The sequence below is a fragment of the Stegodyphus dumicola genome, chromosome 11 (assembly GCF_044657685.1).
Source record: "Stegodyphus dumicola isolate Sdum_Otavi_A_Nest chromosome 11, ASM4465768v1".
Taxonomy (NCBI): domain Eukaryota; kingdom Metazoa; phylum Arthropoda; class Arachnida; order Araneae; family Eresidae; genus Stegodyphus; species Stegodyphus dumicola.
Genome location: NC_140778.1, coordinates 154,097,209 through 154,114,553, shown reverse-complemented (window position 1 = coordinate 154,114,553; position 17,345 = coordinate 154,097,209). Strand labels below are relative to the sequence as shown.

General features: G+C 30.4%; 1 protein-coding gene and 2 non-coding genes across 3 annotated transcripts in view; 1 reads left to right on the top strand and 2 right to left on the bottom strand.

The window, feature by feature from the left end:
* The first annotated feature begins 282 nt into the window (after window positions 1-282).
* On the top strand, window positions 283-354 carry TRNAE-CUC (transfer RNA glutamic acid (anticodon CUC)). The gene has a single exon. It is a non-coding gene; the product is annotated as a tRNA-Glu (tRNA).
* Window positions 355-2,867: 2,513 nt separating this feature from the next.
* On the bottom strand, window positions 2,868-2,939 carry TRNAE-CUC (transfer RNA glutamic acid (anticodon CUC)). Its single transcript has one exon. It is a non-coding gene; the product is annotated as a tRNA-Glu (tRNA).
* A 7,974-nt stretch (window positions 2,940-10,913) lies between these two features.
* LOC118182323 (adenosine deaminase-like) overlaps window positions 10,914-17,345 on the bottom strand; it is a 44,427-nt gene continuing 37,995 nt past the window's right edge. The window contains exons 7-8 of the mRNA XM_085827338.1: window positions 14,214-14,340; window positions 10,914-11,063 (exon numbers count right to left, since the gene is read on the bottom strand). Of these exons, the coding sequence (XP_085683464.1) occupies window positions 10,962-11,063; window positions 14,214-14,340 (229 nt within the window). The 3' untranslated portion in view covers window positions 10,914-10,961. The remainder of the gene's footprint in view (window positions 11,064-14,213; window positions 14,341-17,345) is intronic.

The window sequence follows — 17,345 nt, the reverse complement described above, 5'->3', positions numbered from 1 at the left end:
AACTGATCTTCAACTGCTTTATTCCTAACTGCGTACGCAATTACAATAGCAATAAATTTGAGGATAACGTGTATGTCGCTTTTACTGAGGCTTTCATCTCTTATGCTAATTAAAAATTTATATTCTTAAACAATGATTTAGTGGATTATCTTGTAAATTAAAATCTTTGCATATTTTATATCCTTTTTTAGTGTTTTATGTAATTGACAATAAAATTATTGCCTCTTTTATTGTTACATACTTCTTTTTCTTAAAATGGGAATCTTGAAATGGCTGAGTAAGTCCCACGTGGTCTAGTGGTTAGGATACCTGGCTCTCACCCAGGAGGCCCGGGTTCGATTCCCGGCGTGGGAACGCTGTGTTTTTATAACCTACTGGGTTATTCAGAATCACCATGTAAGTAGTTCTTACCCGGATGACTTCAATTCTTTGCGTGGAATTTTGCTGATTTCGCCTTCAGTAAGTAAAAAAGTTTTAAGCATATCCATTCACCAATTTAAGATTTTTAGGTAATTTAAGAGGAACTAAATTTAAAAGTAAGGAAAAGGTTTCTGCGGAATAATTACTGGAAAAAAAAAAATCTCCGAAATTTTCTTTAAAATATTTATAGGAGATATGCTAGATCTGTCCAATGAACTAGCAAGTTCTGGTTTTCTAAATCCTTGGCTGGCCACCTTGTCACGGTGAAATTTGGGACATTTTTTAAAATAGCAAATGTAAATTGAACTCTTTGAAAACAGTGATAAATTTAAAGCGATAGGATTGTATTTGAAGACAGCAGTGAGCTTTTTATTCAATGCCAATTCACGACTAGTTCACAACTTATTCACCAATTCACCCATACTTTTCATGACAATCTACATAGCTTAATTTAATCTACTATCATCAGAAATAATCTTTCTAAACCGATATTTCATTTTTCATTAATTATATGTTCAAATATTTCGTCTTTTTGTTTCAATTTATTTTTTATGATGCATTATTTTAATTAATTATTTACTATTCTTCTTTATTTTATATTTTTTGCCCAGCATTTTATGTTTTATTCATTATTTTTACAATTTTACTTATTTAGTATTTTTCCCCCTCCCCTTCCCCCTGATGCTTTTTTATAAGATTTCGCTTTGAATTTTGGAAATTAAATCTTTTATCCTAAAAATATTTAAATTTTTGATTAATTTTAAAAATTTGTTTAAGTTATTATTTAATTAGTTTAAATTTGTTTAATTAGTTTAAATTTGTTATTATTTAATTAGTTTAAATTTTTTAAATAATTTTAATAAATTTTAAATTTGTTTAAGTTATTATTTAATTAGTTTTAATGATAAAAAATTTAATTTAAAAGTTATTATTTAATTCATAATACTTAAGTTAATAATAATAAATTAACTAATATTTAATTAGTATTAGTTGAAATTTAAGTTAGTATTTAGGTTAGTAGTAATTAAGTTAATACTAATAAGTTCATATTTAAGTTAAATAGATTTAAAATAAGTTAAATTTGCCGTATAACATTGTGAAAATAAAGATTTTAACACGCAATCTTTTAGACGAAGCAATTATCTGCGACTTCTAAGAAAGAATGTTTGTTTGAAGAGGAAACACCAACTTGATATTCACACAAATGCTCATAGCAACATGGCTGAATTTCCTAAATTGTATTTTTTTATTTTCCATATTTTAATATTCCAAAAACCATTATTGTTTTGAAAATGTAATAAAGAAAAGTATATATCATGTCTGCTTTTCCATACATAAGTAGTTTTATTTGTACGACGTGACAAAATATCATAAAATTATATAGCTATACTAACGATATTATTGTAAATTTTACGCTTGCATAAAAGAATAAATATACACTAGATAAGTTAATTTATATCCCTTACAAATGAATTAGGTGTTTAATAAATGTTAGTTCAAGAAGCGAAAGTTACAAAACGCAAAATATTGATACCAGTTGCATGTGCTGCCATCTAGAAGCTAAAGTGTGAAGATTTCGTATTTCCTATATTCTCAGAAATTGAATGTAACTTTATAGATGGTCCTTTTTAAATTATTATAATTTAATGGAACAAATTAATTACATTTTGTGCGTGTTTGTGAAATATCATACATGTTTTTAGATCTTAATTACTATTAAATATTTCAAAGTAAAAATTTTAATACAAACAAATAAAGGTTATATATTTATTTATTTTGTGTGTTTGAATTTTTTATCCCTTATGCAAATTGAGTTTACTTTTCTAAAATATATTAAATTATTATAATAATAAAACTTTATTTTACAAAAAAAAAAAAAAAAAAAAATCTGCTTAAATTCTTTATTTTTTACAAAATGAAGTATACAAATAATTGTGTAGGCACCAAAAATAAATAACTAAATAAATAAAAGAGAGGTGAAAAATTACATGTAAAAAACAAACTTAATTTTTCAGCACCATAACTGCTAAGCTGTGATACATTATTTCTTCTTTTACGTCAAAGATAATCTTCTAGGAGGTTCTAAGGCCCAATAATGATTTTCCAAAAATTTTTTAATGATAAGGATTTATTATTAAATTCTTTCAAAGGTTTTCTATTTAAGTTGATTGTCATTAAATCTGAAAAACGTAGTCAAATAAGATCTTCTTTTGTAGAAATACTGTTCATTGAGCGGTACTTAAATTTCCTATGCAGTTTTCCTGCTAAAGTCCCGGAAATCATTATTTGCAGTCTATAGTTTAGAAGCAAATAATTATGTCATATCTATTTACAATTTTATTTTAGTTGCCGTTCATAGCCGCAAGAGCGCAATTTTTTAATCTGTATTTTAAAATGTAATTATCACAAAAAGATTTTAAATAGCGGGAAAGGAAAGTAAAGATTACTTCCCACGCCGGGAATCGAACCCGGGCCTCCTGGGTGAGAGCCAGGTATCCTAACCACTAGACCACGTGGGACTTAACTTACGATGTCTTGTAATGATTCTAGTAGCCGTGCCAACACAGTCAAACTATATAATTTTCTCAATTTTTCATGTGTCAATAAAAGTATTTTCAGATTTGAGTGGTATGTAGGTATGCAATTTAAAAATTTAAGAGACGGTAAAAATGACGTGCATTCCAGCAAATGCTCTGCTGTCATCTAATTTTATTATAAGCATTAATAAATTATTTTAATTTTTTTTTTTTTTTTTATGTGCGCATCATGTTACGAAACCTTAAGCTGCTTTACTTAAAACAAAGTCATAGCTCCCATTTTGTTTATGTTAAAAAACGAATCAAGATAGTTATAAAAAGAATCAATCACTTTAGTAGCGTTTATCATTTTTTAAGTTTTGGCCTTTTATATTCAAATATCTCAATTAAAATATCAAAAATAACTTAAAAACGGTGATCAGGGATGGCTGCCAGAGGTGCAACTGGAACTGCCGCTCTTGCAGGCACAATTTAGCGACAGCAAATTTTTTAGAATTTAGAGAGGTAGAATTTTGTGCCTGCAGAGACTGCACCGAACAGTAAAAAAATTATAATAATAATTTTAAAAAGTATAAATAATTTAAATTTAGTATAAATTTAAAATTAGTATAAATAATTTTTAAAAAAATCTGAAAGGTTTCAGATTTTAAATTACGTCCAAAGGATCGTTTTTTAAACGTTTTGTGTGTTACCTTTATTTATTAAATATCATGTTCTTTAAACAGTTCCGCGCGCTGGAGATAAAAAAAGGTTTTTTATTCTTTTCCTTCCCCGTAGAGTGTTGCCATAGCTCGCTTTTAAATCGTTGAGTTTGTTAATCAAAATTCGTTAAAGTTTCACAAAATATGAAATCGATAATAAAGCAAATTCCAGATTTCAAATTTGGGCTTTCAGATGTACATATTCGCAGTGGGATTACAAAAAGTGATAGAGCCTTTTAAAGTTTTAAACACAAAATCGCAAAACAAAAGCAATAGTCCTTCATTGTAATCGCGAAAAGTTTCAGGCATCATATTTCAACGCAAATAGCCATTTTCACTGCTATCGAATGCAATTTAAAGATTGTTTTTGCTTGACATTTGTATGTAAGGAGAGAATAAAGGACTCTTTTCCGCAAAAAAGTTGTAAAACTAATTTAACATAAAATCTGAAAAGAATTTTTCGTGGCGTCTGTGCGTACGTACGTATGTATTTCGCATAACTCAAAAACGAGTCGCCTCAGAACGTTGAAATTTTGTATATAGGACTGCTCTAACATGTAGATGTGCACCTCGTATTTTGGTTGAAATCGGCCGCACTAAAAGTATATAAATATATGTATATATCCACTCTGTTACTCGGCTCTGTGATTTCAGTTTCTTTATTCTTATATGTTTGTAAATGGCGCATTTTTTGCTTTAAAAGTGAATTGAATTATGCTGTTCTTATATCTTCTTTTATGCCTTTAGTAAATCTGTATGATATATTTTTAGAATTATTAACAATTTAAAAGTTGTTTAAGTGCCGCTAAGCCTAATAATTTTTGTCATGTGGGCCATTGCTTGTTTACATTTGAGACAGCAGAATAGTAGATTTGCTGGCAATCTAGAGAAACTAAGCTTCGCAATAACAAAGATAGCGCATTCTTTTATCATTGCGAATTAAATCATGCTTAATCCATTTTGGAATTTATTCGAGGAAATAAGTATTTAAGATTTACTACATGATTTTCAATACAGATATTTTGAGTTTTTATATATTTTTGCCTTGTCGCGAAGGGAGAACTGAATTAATTGAATGAGAAATGCTGAATCATCTGTGAAAAACTGTTTCTTTCTTTCTTTTTTTTTTTTTTTTTTGCTTACGTTCTTTTATATATGGTTTTAGATTTATTATAGTATTTGAATACAACATGTGGCAACGATTAAATAATTCTTAAGATGATATGAATTTTGTGCATTCTGAGTTAAAGTATGTTGTGTAAATAGTTTTTACTCTTGTGAAACGTTTCAATGTACTGCAAATTGTGTATTTAATCATTTTACTTACCAATTATTGCTTATCAGAAGAATAATTTTTATGAAATTTTAAAAATACCTTAGAATACATCCTGCAAGAGATGGCGCCACCAGAGCTCCAGTCAAATAAAATGCTTTTCATCCCTACTAATAGATGGGGCCACACGAGTGCCTCATTTGTTCAAAATTTACTTATTCTACGGACGGCCGCACAGGAGCCTCCGTGGCTAGTAATCTCTGAGTTCTAGCACAGCATGTGCACAAGTACTTCCATATTATTGGATACAACTTACTCGATTTCTCACGCATTTAAAAGTCAAATTAAATATATCGGTAAAGGCCGTTAATGGTACATTGCCTCTTACTAAGTGATAAGCATAGACATAGTTAAAAAATGACTGAAATGTAGCGCTGTTAAGTGAACCTAGGGCCTTAGTGTCGCTATGGTAAATAAATATGGTGAATTTTAAAGAGTGCATTTATTCTATTGTGGTTTATGCGCTGTCGGCGAAGTAGATTTAATTCAAACCAATAAGTTTAAATGAAATGCAAGAAAAAATTCATAGAATTTAATATTCCGTACAAGGAAGTCATGTGGTGCACACATCAGATTTTTTTAATTGTCTTTTTAGTTTTATTATTAAGCATCGTTTTCGGTTTACTTACACCATATACAATTGAACAGCAAAATCACAAAAGTTTTAAAAGCAGCATACGTTTATAATTCCCGATGCAGTGTTGGCATACATTTTTCTTTTCTTTTTTCCCGTTCATCATATCAATGCTCAGTTTTCTTAGTAATATGGCTTATAAAACTTTTCTTTAGTCTTTTTATTTTTTGCTTAGTATTTTATTTTTGTATGTTTATGCCTGTCTTATGCCTTAACTTTACAATAAATATCATATTCTTCGCATTCGCGCCACATAAAATTCAATTCAACAACAAAATAAAAAAAATTTAAAAAAAAAAAATTGCTTAAAAGCAGATCTTTAGAATTTCTGCTATGCAGTTTCGCGCGCTGGAGATAAAAATGTTTTATTCCGTATAGAGTTGACACTACTCGCTTTCGAATCGTTTAGTTTGTTAATAAAATTCGTTAAAGTTTTACGTAATGTAAAATAAATAATAAAAAAATTATATCAAGTCATTCTTTGAAAATATTGAGTATCTTTAATTATAGCCTTTAATTAAAAGTCATGAATTAAATACATTTTTATTATTTAATCAATCCGATTCAAAAGGAAGAAAAGAATATTCTCAAGAACTTCGTCTATAGCTTTCAAATCGCTTAGTTTGATAATTTAGAAAAACAGATTCAGTTTGAAAGAATTACAGGTTACTGAATGGCTACAGACTCGAAAAGTGAAAGGAAGCATTTATAGTGATTCGATACAAACTCACGTTTCAATACTAAGAGACAGTGTGGTTTGATTTACATTGGCCAAACTAAGAGAGCCTTAAAATTTCGCGTCAAGGAACATGAGGCATATGTTAGGAAAAAGGAAACACAGAAGTCTTCTGTTGCTCAACATTGTTGGTCCGAAAATGACACTTTCAATTTTTCTGCTGCCAAAATTATTCAAAAAACATCTTCCATTGGAGAACTGGATTTTCTATAGGCATTTCACATTCAAAAAAATCTTTCTGTTCTAGTTAACGATCCTAATTCCAATCCATCTTTGCCTTCGCCCTTTAAAGGAATTATGTTTTAGTTCTGGTTTCACCAACAGATGGCGCCACTTGCTTATTCTTTGTCCAGGCTTTCTTATCTTATCTAATCATTATTTCCTATCTTGTTCATTTGCGGTTTTGCGGCTGAGGATGGTGGTTCGGTAAAACCATCGAAACTAGTCCTGCGAAAATTTTGAAAACATAACGCTGATTTTTGTTGTTTGACTTCTGAATTAGTATTTATTCGGCTGTTATTGTGTCTTAATTAAGAGACCTTTTGAGCTAATAAACAACTAGCGCTGATCCTGATTGCAATAAATATAATTCTAAAATTATTAATTAACTCAATAATTATGAATACATAAGAAATTAAAAAATTATTCCTACATATAAATTCTAGTTTTAAGTCCAAACTAATGAAGATAAGCTTAATGTTTTCCAGCTGACCTTATAACATTATAGCTTAACATTATGAGAGACTGACCTTTCATCTCCGTTTTGGAGTTATTACTTGGATGTTCACACTGCACACCTACATTTATTTAGACTTTAAAAAAAATGTAAATTTAGCAATTATGAGTCAGGAAAAAAAGTATCTAAAAACTTTCAGGTTTTATACTACCCCCAAAAGGTCGTTTTTTTTTAACGTTTCGTGTTCTACCTTTATTTATCGAATAGCATGCTTTTTGTACTTAAACCATAAAATTCATTTCAACAGCAATATCATAAAATATTTAAAAAGAGCATATCTTTAGAATTTCCGATACACAGTCTAACGCGCTGGAGATAATTTTCTTCTAGTATTGCCATTGCTCGCTTTGAAATCGTTGAGTTTGTTAATGAAAAATTCATTAAAGTTTTAAAAATTATGAAATAGATAATAAAAAAAATTCGAAATTCGAAATTTGGGCTTCCAGATGCCCATATTCGAGTAGAGAACTATGTTATTCAAAATTTGATAATTATTGAAAATAGGTACCGTTGTCTTTTCACAGACCGAGAACCATTCATGCAGATTCTTCATTATTTAGTTTCTTTAAGTATAATACATGGCGATAATATTTGGTGGCAACAGTTTGAAAAGTGAATCAACGCAGAAAGTAAAATGATGCAAAATGGCGTTATGAGACTATGGCCCCTTTGGGTCTAACGTCCCTTTGGTCTAATAACTGTAGGGTTGCACGCGGTATGCTATTACAGGAAAAACACAGCCTAAATGTTAAACAGAAGAGATAAATGAAAAAATAAAAATGGAGGAATCCATGTGATCAGGTTGACCTGTTGACCAAGAACGTGAGAGTGACAGAGATATACGAATAGAGCGAATGGAGAAGAAACACTTTTCTAGATAGAAATCTACCACAGAAAAAGGATGCACAAGTATTATTTTGTCTTTTAATGAAAATAATCTAAACAATAACGTAAAATAATTAGGTACTTCTTGAAATATATTAACAAAATACTAACGAGATAATTAAAAAATATACGCCTAAAAAATGCTGCATCAAGAATTTAATCCAATTCAGCTAAGAAATGAATAATTTTTTTAAATAAAATATTAAGCAAGTTTTTGATGAAACAACCAACTGAAATATAAAAATTCTTAAATTTATCACATTGTTCATTAAATGTAAATTAAAATGGCAAGGAAGAAGAAAAGAAAAGGTGGAGATGCAATTCAACACATTTTTTTTAAGCAAGTGAAACTTCCAGTGAATTTTTATAGGCATTTTCATCAGGAAAACTGGCGTTTATGCATTATCAGATAAGAAACAGGACGCTATCATGAAATAAAATAATTCCTAATGCATTAATTATATGACTAAATATTACATTTTTCTATTTTTTGCTTCTCTTATTATATATTTAATCCCGACAAACTTTGTGTATCACATTTCAATGAAAATATCCAATATGACTGTTTCCGAATCCATTTGGACGATTTTATTTATTTATTTATTTATTTTTATTTTATTTATTTATTTATTTATTTTATTTTTTTTTTTTGAGCGACATCTGTAATTACGCACAGGACTTCATTTCCAAAACGGATTGTAAAATAGATTTAAAATGAATTCAAAAGGGATTTTTTTTCGTGACGTCTGTACTGACGTACGTATGTATATATCTCTCATAACTCAAAAATGAGTATCCTTAGAATGTTGAAACTGTGTATATGGGGCTGTTATAACATGTAACTGTGCGCCTCTCGTTTCGGTTTCAATCGGCAGAACCAAACGAATTAATAATTCATGAAGTGACTGAACGTATTTTGTATGTTCTGCTTGCACACAAAAATTGCAAGAATAACTTCCAACAAACAAATTATACTTTCTATTTTTTTAATCAGACTTCTATCTTTTTTATTAAGACACGAAATTAGCATTCAGAAAATTACTTCATCTCTAAATGTAAGATAAGGAACACACAATCACAACTTATTGTTTGTATAGGGTAATATTGTTATTATTATTATTGTAATAATAACAATAAAACCCTATAGTCAATGCTTTTACTGCACATCATTAAACTATTATGATGATTATCGCACATAAGCTAATTGCAAACAAATTCAATTTAAAGAAATTAAACAAATTCAAATTACAATTAGCATACAGAAAATTACTTCATCTCTAAATGTAAGAAAAGGAATACACAATCACAACTTATTGTTTGTATAGGGTATTGTTATTATTACAATAATAACAATAATACCCTATACATACAATAAGTTAATGCTTTTACTGCACATCATTAAGCTATTACGATGATTATCGCACATAAGCTAATTGCAAAAAAATTCAATTTAAAAGTTCCTAGAATTATTACAGGACTTACCTATAATAAGAAAGATGGAAAACAATTTCAATTCGATTTTTTTTTCAGGTATAATTTTAACGCTAAAAAAAATTTTTTTTTTCAATTCGTATTTCAGTATTTTAAATACGTAATGCATTGAAAAAGGTAAAATAAACGAAAACTATGGCAATTTTTTTAAATATAACTATATATTTAAGTTAATATCTAGAATGTTATTGCTTAAATTTAATGAAGTAGCTACTGCGATTGCAATTGCTTCTTTTCTAAAAACATTAGTTCCGACCCCCCTAGTGTCCGAACGGCAAACTCGCTGAAACTGATAGTTCGGTACGAGGTTCAAATCCCGCAAACGAGCTGGCTGCATGTCTGTTTTCATGGTTTCCCCCGTGCGGAAACGTGTATACAAGGCAGTGTCTCTTAGCAATCATTTCTTTTGAGCAGAAACTCTAATTTTTAATTGTAATACCACTTCTTAACTGTTTTTATATGTATTTGGTATTTTAAAATTTTGAATGAAGATGTTTTAAGTTTTTTGCATTTTTGCCCTGCCGCGAAGTAAGAACTGAATTGCATAAATGAGACATATATCTCTAATGAAATTCGGGGAAATGAGTTTAAAAGAAATTCGGCAAAAAATGTAAACAAAGAAGTCGTACAAGGAAGTCGTGTTGTCCACATCAAATTTTTTGGATGTGGTGTTTCAACTTTTGCATTTTTTGCCAAAACTCTGGTTCAAAACCAGATCTAATGTTGGATCCTTTAAAAAAATAACGACTAAGTAAAATTCTTACAGTCTAGAAGGTGCGGCATTAATAGTTATAAGCATTGTTTTCGCCGTAGCAATGTCAATTATATGCTGATAGTACACAACGTCGATCTTACGTCAATCTCGATTGTGTCTAGCGTCGATTGTTTTTTATGACGATTCTGTGAAGGTTACAACCTATATTAATATATTAATTATCAAATATATATTTTAATATATCTACTTTTTATTACATCGCTACTAGATGTTCTCTTTTATCGTATTGCTCTTACTATGACGGCATCTAATACCGATTATGTCCCGGTAATCGATTTTAAGCCACGTCGATACTGTGCAGTATCGATCCTGTGTTGTGTTGACTCTGCGCATTTCTGATCTTATGAATGTAAGTACCACAAACTTCTATTACTTGTATAAAAGTTTATTTCTTTTTCAAGTGCAAAAAACGCAGAATTTATTGCTCCTCCTGACAAATATAAAATCCTGTTTTCATCAGCTAAACTGGAAAAAGCTTCTTTTGTTGAAATAAATAAAAATTCAAAACGAAATTCTCCAGGTGCTGTATATTTTAGGCTCGCTTATATGTATTATTGTATGCATACTTGTTATATTAGGTAAACTATATATTTTATTAAATGACAATTTTCAAATTACAGTGTAAAACAGTCATTACAAAAGAAAATTAAACTATGTAAATGTAGTTCCCAGGTCGAAAATACTTATTTATTTAAATAGTAAATAGAAGATGGCTAATATTCATCTTTTTGTATATTATAAGCGATTCTTAATTGCTCCAGCAGATCTTTCTTCTCTTCTTCTGGTAAGAATGAGCTACGAGCTGCGTTGAAATTCTGAAAATATAAAAAAATGGATATATCAGGACGAAATGAAATATATGCTAAAGAAACTCTGTACAAATAAAACTGAATTTTAAGAGTTCGTTCTCAAGCATTCTTAAGCATTTCCCCCAATTTTCTCATTGTCAAAATGAATGTCATTTCTTTAAAAAAATACAAAAAAGTTACCTTATAAATTTGAGACAATTAATTTTGATATTTGCATTTATAAATTAGCATGGGAATGATAAACCTTTTTCAAATAAAACATAAACTGCGCGATCAGGCGCAAAGCCGTAGTAATAAACTGTTTGAATTCTTCAGCCTTCATTACTGTCTGTCTACGAGAAGAATAACCTCGCCACAGTGTCTGGCGGGTGGCGGTCGTTATAGCAACAGGGCTAGTCTATTTCAAATAGGAGCGAACGAAGGGTTGCTTTATTGTTATTTCGTTTTTGGCGACTGTTGGCTGAGATGAAAAAAGACTTCAAGACATCCCTACGAAAAATGGGTCAAGTCTCGTTTCTACGGCAACAGACAACTGCAGACTAACTGGCGAGAGCTTTTCTTATGATAGACAAACAGTACTACCAAAGAATCTATAGGGGATTAGATTCTTTGGTACTACCTGACTATATAGTCGCATGTATGATATTAGTTCGGTTTTACAATCTTTCATCTGCCAACAAGTTGTAATACAGAATAAAAACACGTCTTTTACAGAAGTAGAGGAGGAATAGGATAATAAATCTTCCTTGAACTCTGCAGAGTTCTTTCAATTTTTGCGCATTTGGGTATAGAAGAACATTTTTTCTTATATCCCAGTCAGTAATTCTAAAATATTGGTTAAAGCAACCGAAAATTTGGAAATTTATAGGGATACATTGTCTACGATTAAAATTATTTATAATGAAATTGTAGGTAATGTTTAGGTTTCAAATTATTTTATTTCAGAAGATTATCATGAACAGCCAACTAACCTTTTACAGTGTCACATTTTCCAAATAATATAAGTATGTAAAATCGCAGATTAATGTTTGTAAGCGAGAATTTAATATTATAGTTACCAAAGGGCCGCCCAGACGGTATAGTGGTTAGGGGAGCCTGACTCCGATATCGAAGGGCCTGAATTCGAATCCCGAAGAATGGATGCAAAATTGTCTGTCCCTCCATAGAAAGCAACGGTGGCCGCACATTAGACCACCTGCACAATAAAATGGCCATCACTTAGTAGTGATCTTAGTAGTGGCCAATGCCGTTACAGGTAAGTGCCCGCCATTAAAAAAAATATTTATATACCGAAGGCATTTTTTTTATGCAAAATTGTAAGCTAAATCGGAGATAAATAAACGTTTGATTCATTTCCTTCTTTTTTTAATTTAACTATTGAATTTTATTTCTGTGGCATATGCGTAGGTAGGTCCAAATGTTCTCAGCGTGATATACTTCTAAAAGAAACAGAGGAAGTTTTAATAGATTATTTTTCACTACAGTATCCTTTTACCCTTGGTGCACTTTTCACATCGTTTATGAGCAACTGTATCGTGAGAAATAATTCTTAAGATTTGTTCCCAAAATATGTCATTTCCGCTCTTTTCATGGTATCCTCAACATTAAATTTCGAACAGAATACTCAGATTGCAGTCATAATTCACTTTGGAGAGCATATTATAAGGTATTTCTCTCTCCTTCTTAGCGTGCCTTCTTGGTGTAGTGGTCTGCTCACTGGGCGCGTATTCCAGAGGTCCGTGGTTCGATTCCCGTCGAAGGCGCTGCTCGTTTTTCACGTCTCCTTCTTAAAAAAATACTTAGTGTCTTTATAGTGGCGTCCGAACTAAACAAGGGGTGGTGGATGGTGTTTCTCCACACACAGGATTTTGGAAATTGGGTCCCCTAAACACCAGTCGCCCTTTAAAAGGGGAAGTATATAAGGTAGTGCCTTCGGAGTGTAGTGGTCTGCACGCTGGGCGCGTATTTCAGAGGTCCGTGGTTCGATTCCCAGCGAAGGAGTTGCTCATTTTCCATCTTTCCTGTTTCCAATTAACCTAATGTTTCTACAATATAAAAATCAGTTAAAACTAAATCTGGAGTTTCAGTTTCCTTGAATACACACTGCTGTTTTTGAATTTGATTGACATCTGCTGCTTTCGAATAACAAAAATAAGTCAGAGTATTTATCTTACAGAGACTTTTATCATCTGCTGCTTTCGAATAACAAAAATAAGTTAGAGTATTTATCTTACAGAGACTTTTATCATCTGCTGCTTTCGAATAACAAAAATAAGTTAGAGTATTTATCGTACAGAGACTTTTATCATCTGCTGCTTTCGAATAACAAAAATAAGTTAGAGTATTTATCTTACAGAGACTTTTATCATCTGCTGCTTTCGAATAACAAAAATAAGTTAGAGTATTTATCTTACAGAGACTTTTATCATCTGCTGCTTTCGAATAACAAAAATAAGTTAGAGTATTTATCTTACAGAGACTTTTATCATCTGCTGCTTTCGAATAACAAAAATAAGTTAGAGTATTTATCTTACAGAGACTTTTATCATCTGCTGCTTTCGAATAACAAAAATAAGTTAGAGTATTTATCTTACAGAGACTTTTATCATCTGCTGCTTTCGAATAACAAAAATAAGTTAGAGTATTTATCTTACAGAGACTTTTATCATCTGCTGCTTTCGAATAACAAAAATAAGTTAGAGTATTTATCTTACAGAGACTTTTATCATATGAAGGTGTTCAAGAAAAGGTGCACAATGGTTTTAGGTAGGTCTCACCTGGCTGCTATCTGCTTTGTATTTAAGTTGCTATCATTCAATATTTTCTCTTGGACACGAATAATATTTTTTATGTCCGTGCCTCAAATGATCGACCTTCATCGAAATCGTTTTCTACAGATTTGATACCCCATGAGATATAGTTTTACCCATTAATTTACTGAAGAACACGAAGAAGATTAATTATCTACTCATGTCCCTCTTTGCGGTTAAGATATTTTTTTCGAAACAAACTTAATCACAGAATAATTCCCCATTTAAACGTTATAACCAACACATTACTTCAGTCAGTGAACAGTGAAAAAGAACTCATGCGAATTAACCTAAAAGCCTTTAGATGTTTCATGTAGGTTAATGACAATAAAAAGATCTAGCTTACAGCTTTTATAAAATGTTTCTCCTCCAAGCCCAAGCAGCGGAGAAATTCGTAATCATCATCAAGGGATCTTTGTATCAATGTAGGATCATCTCTACTAATCGAAAAATTTGCTCCATCCTCAGCAAATCTGAAACAAATTTGAGAAAAGATTTAATTAATTAAAACAGGAAAGACTACAGAAAACTTGAGAAATATCTACTAATAAAAAAAAAAAGAATCTCTCTGTATGTGTGTCTTTCGTTCGAGCTGCATGTAAGCAAATTGATCCACGGTTACGAAATTTGGTACATAGGTGCATGTAGACAAGAGCCAGTGCACCTCGAAGCGATTTTTTCGAAATTCGAATTTGAATTTTTTTATTTTATGTTTTGTGACGAAATCGCGTCATTTTGAGACATAATGGGCTATAGGAAAGCGAGTTTTACTCTACACACTCCATTTTCACATCCTCATGAAACGTAAGCACTTAGCTATTTTACAAACTTAACATAAATTTCGTGTTTCAATAAATCGATTAAATACGAATTTATTTAACAAAGGAAGCTTAACCCCTTTTCAATAGGATTTTTTCTGAAAAAGTTTATTTTTAAAAACGTACAGTTTATTTTTCTTTGATTTTTGGACACGCTAAACTTTCATCCTTGCGACTGCTTTTACAAAAAGAATTTTGGAAAAATGATAATATTTTGTATTTTTAAAAATTCCTTAAATGAAACTTCCGAGTACACTTCTCACATCTCACATCTTTAAAAATGTGATTTTGGCAACAATTTTCCTGTTTTATTGTTGTTGATAGAAATCGCATCATTTTGAATAGTTTCTTTCTTTTAAAAATATGGGTTTGGCAACAATTTTCCATCCTATTCCTTATATCACTGTTTTTAAGAAATTGGCATATTTCATTGTCATTTACATATATATATAATACATCTTTATTGTTTTTTTTTTTTTTTTTTTTGATAAAGTTGTTCTGTAGAGTAATATTCTGCGCGGAATTTTATGTTTTTTAAGTTGCTTTCATGTTATTTTTTGCTTATTTCACTATTTGTAAGATATTGAAAAGTTTTGCATGTTTTTTTTTCTTCAGCCGAAAGTTGACTAATTCTTTTTATTAGGTAATTAATATTTGTATCAAGCGATATAGCTTATTTCGTTGTAATTTTTTTCTCTTAAAAATATAAGATAAAATATCATCAATTATACTTTGCCTTTCAGAATTTTTTGTTTTTTGTATTCTTTTATGTTATTTATTGCTCATTTCACTGTTTTTAAGATACTGAAAAGTTTTGAGTGATTTTTTTAGGAAAAAATTTTCTTACCTCCTTTATACCATTTGAGTTCATAAGATTTTGCAAAGGGATGTTGGTTAATTTATTTATTAGGTAATTAATATTTGTATTAAGGGATATTGCTTATTTCATTGTAATTTTGTTATACGTAATAACTTTTTTTTTTATGAAATTTTTCTGCAGAGTAAAATTTTACGCAGTTTTCAAATTTAACGTTTGGTGTTTTCTTCAGCTATTTTTCCAGTACATTTAAAAGCCAGATGACGGCTGGCAGCAAAAGCTGCTATTAATAACATAAGGCATGAAGTAAATATAGAAAGTGAAACTTAAAAATTGTTGTTTTTGGTTTTAAACTAGACTGCCCAGTAGTAGACTGTTTAGCATGATACTGTTACGTTCTACGTGTTCGTGGATTTAGCGTGATTAATGATAACACTTGATAAAAAGTGAAAACACAATTTATTAGTTAGTATTCTGAGGACAGTTTCAAAGTCACCTTAAATTAGTGCTATCTAACGATGCTAGATTTAACTATATCTGTCATGTAAATAGATAATATAATTTACATTGTTTTGAAAGTCGCGCTGTGTACTTTGCAATATAATATGATATATTAATGTTTTTCTTATAAAATATAACTTTTGTCAATATCTGTTAAAAATGTATAAAATTTTATTTAATGTTTCATTAATTTAATTTTTTTTCCTCTTTCATTCCTTCTCTTTCTCGTTTTTGGTTTACCGGCCACCTAACAGAAGTAAGTTTGGTTTATATAATTACGGCAAAGCCAGAGGACTATTTGCCTAAGGGTAGGGATGCTTTCGTGGAGGACTTTCTAAGGAAAACTGCCTCGTATACATGTTAAAAATGGGAAAAACAACGAAAATAGACTGTGTCTTCGAGGGATTCAAATCCGGACCGAACTGTCAGTGTTCAGTTACTTTACCGCTAGGCCGCTGCTGAGTCTAACAGAAATAGAGTACCCGTTTTACTTAATAACATATAACCAGTCTCTTCCAATGAAAAGTGCCTTTTTAGGCTAGAACTTTATTAATACATTCAGCAAAATGGGCACAAAAAATTTTCCCATTACCATGTAGCTAAACCGAAAACGAGAAGCAATGAAAGAGGAAAAAAATAAAAGGAATGAAAACTGAAATGAAAATTTATACATTTTTAACAAATATTGAGAAAAGTTATATTGAGAAACTAATATAACATATGATATTGAAAATTCCATATCGCCACTTTCAAAACATAGTATATAATATTATCTATTTACATGACTGAACTAGTTAAATCTAGCATCGATAGATGGCACCATATTACGGTCACTTTTTATGATCTGACGCTTTGCTCCGCCCTACGTTGTTTGTGGCCGCCTCCTTCTACAGCTTCAGTTATGAATATAACAAAACATTAAAGAATATTTTACATCTACATTAAACATTATGCACTATTTTAGGGCTATAAACTTTAACCTATGTAAATATTTTAAGCGAGAAGCGTGGCCAATAAAATGTTACAGGATTTTTATCTCAAGGATGGTGGCATGAACTGCAAATTACAGAGGTCACAAATAATTTATACTTTTGCTGGTCTTAAAAATTCACTTTTTTAAATTGTCTTTAATAACAAAATAAAATAGATTTGTTAAACTAACCCTCACTGCCATATGTTTCTATAAAAAAGTATAATTCAAGAATAACAATAATTTTCATTGCTTTATTCAGATTCATGACCGGGCATGGACCTTATAAGAGATAGACAAACCCAAATGGGTTTTCTCCCTCGTCTGACGCGTTTCCGGCTGTCACCTTGATCACATTCTGAGGAGTAGGGA